The following is a 3,413-nucleotide window of genomic DNA, read 5'->3' as shown; positions in this document are numbered from 1 at the left end:
TCACACCAGTTGGGAATGGTTTTCATTGCACAGTGACCTTCTGAGGGCACCCTTGACCTCAGCATTCCTCAGACTGTAGATCAGGGGGTTCAACATGGGGTTGAAAAAACTGTAAAACAGGAAAAGGATCTTCTGCAGCTCTTCAGGGTGCTGGGACTTGGGGGCCATGTACATGACAATGGCACTGCCAAAGAAGAGCCCAACCACACAGAGGTGGGAGGAACAGGTGGAGAAGGCCTTTCTGCGACCCTCCCCTGACTGGATCCTCAGGATAGCCACCAGGATGCATGTATAGGAGACTAGAACAAAGCACAGGGGCCCCACTAAGGCAAACACACAGGCTGAAAAGATGACAACTTGATTGAGTGTTGTGTCAGCACAGGCCAGCTTGAGGACAGACAGGATTTCACAGAAGAAGTGATTGATTTCATGAGGTCCACAGAAGGGCAGCTTCAGGATGAGGACCAAATGGACCAGAGCCAGAAGAAAGCTGACTATCCAGGAAACAGCAGCCAAGATTGTGCATACTCTCCAGTTCATGATGACAGTGTAGTGTAGGGGGTGACAGATGGCAACGTATCGATCATAGGACATCGCCACAAGGAGGACACATTCTGTGTTCGCAAATGTCAAAAATAGGTAAGTCTGCATCATGCATCCAGCAAAGGAGATGGGCTTGGTCTCATCTAAGAGGTTTACCAGTGTTTGTGGCACTGTGTTGCAGGCATAGGCGATGTCAACAGTGGCCAGATTGGAGAGGAAGAAATACATAGGCGAGTGCAACCTGGGCTCTAGGCAGATTAATCCAAGGGTAAACCCATTCCCTAACAACGTAAAGATGTAGCAGAGAGAGAACAAGGCAAAAAGAATTAGATGAATCCTTGGGCCAAGACAGAATCCCAGCAGGATGAACTCTGTGACCATGGTCTGATTTTCTTCCATTTTTTTTGACTATGAAGGAGAGATAGAAAGTATTAGGAAATGCAATTATGTTAAAACATCTTTTTTTTTTCAAGTCACATTTTTTTGATGTGAAATACTTTTAAAACATACTCTTAGAAACTTATTCAAGTAAATTAATGAATTAAATATTAGTTAGCAAATAGTAAAATTGCCTGTCAATCTACTCACATTCAGTGTCAGCGTCCAATTTTCAAAGGGGAAATATGTCCGTAGTTACTGACTTGGAACCACTGGCACTGGCACTGGGGTAATTAAGGGCTACCAAACCTATATGAACAAAAATATCATGACATAGTGCTTACTTTCATGTGTGCCACTCTTTTAGAGAGTTTCTAGGTCATAGAAATAATACTGGAGGTTTTATTATTGCTTTGGTAGAAATCAGGTTGTTGTTACAATTTTTTAAATAGTTATTTACAAAAATTTAAATTGTAACTGGAGTATAAAAGCAGTTCTTGATGGACAAAAATAACTGGTGTCTTATGGAATACAAGAAGTTTAACACATGCACAGGCCTTGTGATGCTATGAGGAAAAAGTAGTTACTAGAAATAATGTTTAATTATAGTTCTATATGGAATTATATTTTCATTTTAAAATAGATTATACCTACTTCTAAATGAATCAAAATATGTATTCTTGCTTTCATAAATAAACACACATCAATGTTTAATAATTTGGCAACTGGGTCACTGAAAGTTATTGATTCACTATACTCATATTTCTATGCACAGAAAGTAGGGCAGTTTGTGTTGGGTCTAACAGTGTTACAAGGCTAGCACTGTGTAGAGGAAGCAAGTTCTGTATTCCTATAAACTATCATGGATAGTTGAAAACAAGGCAGAAGGATATGAATCTTATTTTGGTTTTCAAACCTTACAAAATGGCTGCATTTTATTACTTTATCCTGAATCATGTCTGTGTGCAGCTTTCAGAAGACAGCTTTCAGAAGCTGGCTCTGCCCTTTCACCTTGTGGGTTCCAGGGAATGAACCTGAGTTGACAAGCTTGGTAGCAAGCACCTTTACCTGCAGAGTCATCTTGCTCTCCTTCTCGTTTTACTTTAATTCAATACTTTCTATTGTGAAATTCCAAATGAGATAAGTTGCTGTTTAGTCAAACAACAACAACAAAAGAACAAGATGACCTCAGCATCAAGAATTGTTATAGTCTCTGTAAGTAGGCAATTGCAAAAGTATTGGCAAGTTGATAAATCAGTTGGTTACTTTACAGAAATCTGAATGGATAAATTAGGGTTAAAATAGTCTATAAAACTGGCCCTGTGATTTTGATTTGGACCACAATTTCTTCACTAAGTCTTGTTGAAATACAAAATGGATTTTAATGAGAAATTTGCCAGAGCTATTTCCTGGGCAAAATAATGTGAAGTTCAGCTACTTTCTCCAAGAATCAATGCTAGGAATGACACTGAGTTAGGCTAGTCCCTAGTTTAACTGTCATCTGTAGCAAGGGGTGTTAAATGTTTGTTGAAGAATTGTTAACAGAGACAGAATTGATTTCTTAAAGAAACAATTGTAAAATTACATAACTGTAAATAACTGATGACAATAATGACCTAGAAATAGAAAACTCATCCAGTTGAATGTAATCTCTCAGAGGCAGGGCTGGCAGATTTGACCATTCAGTAGCTCAAATGAGCTACTTTCATGGAATACCTGCTGGAGAAAGAGTAAAATGATGGACAGAGATGGATGTGGAGTATAGACTCCATGCCTATGCAGTAGCATTTGACAGTTTATGCAAAATGACCTATGGGAGAGGGGACAAGGGAACGGATATAGGATGTCTGTACTGTACATGGGCAGGTTGGTGACTGGCCATCTATCACCATATTTGGATGGGTTTCTAACTAGTTCGTCTAGCTGTCATTTCACATTATTTTCAGCCCTTGGTAATGATCCCTTTTCTTGGGCAGGTGACTCTACATGATTAACAAAGAAGAACATGATTAACAAAATTCTTTGCTTGTGTTTCAGTTACACCTTGGCTTTGAAATAAAGAGTATTTAGATATTACAGATTATGCTTTATGCACTTGTGCTTTGATGGAGCATGAATTTTTTCTTCTTAAAGAAATTTCCAAAACTAGAACTAGAAAGCAGGGAACAGACTCTAGATCAATACAACCCCTTTAGTACCATACTTTGTAAAGGAATAGTTCCCTTAATGGCAACCAATGCTCTGCCTACCTTTATAGAAGCATTATTGATACATGACCAACTTACATTCACTGAAAATAATATAAATAATATATATTTAAAATTTCAAGCATAACCTACTCATTCAATACAAGGTTAATGTTAAAGGTTTTAGAATGAAAGACTCAAACTTTAAGTACTAAGTACATACATAAGGCATGGGAAAATACTGGATTGTAGTCTCTCTCTCTCTCTCTCTCTCTCTCTCTCTCTCTCTCTCTCTCTCTCTCTCTC

The 3,413-nt window shown here is 38.4% G+C and overlaps 1 protein-coding gene across 1 annotated transcript; it reads right to left on the bottom strand.

The window, feature by feature from the left end:
- Positions 1 to 942, bottom strand: LOC110316688 (olfactory receptor 2A1/2A42-like). Its single transcript, XM_021191120.1, has one exon. The coding sequence runs from the start codon at positions 940 to 942 to the stop codon at positions 1 to 3; it is 942 nt and encodes a 313-aa protein (XP_021046779.1).
- Positions 943 to 3,413: the final 2,471 nt, after the last annotated feature.

The sequence above is a fragment of the Mus pahari genome, chromosome 2 (genome assembly GCF_900095145.1).
Source record: "Mus pahari chromosome 2, PAHARI_EIJ_v1.1, whole genome shotgun sequence".
In the NCBI taxonomy this organism is placed as follows: Eukaryota; Metazoa; Chordata; class Mammalia; order Rodentia; family Muridae; genus Mus; species Mus pahari.
The sequence above is the reverse complement of the archived record's forward strand: the minus strand, read 5'-3'. Positions and strand labels throughout refer to the sequence as shown.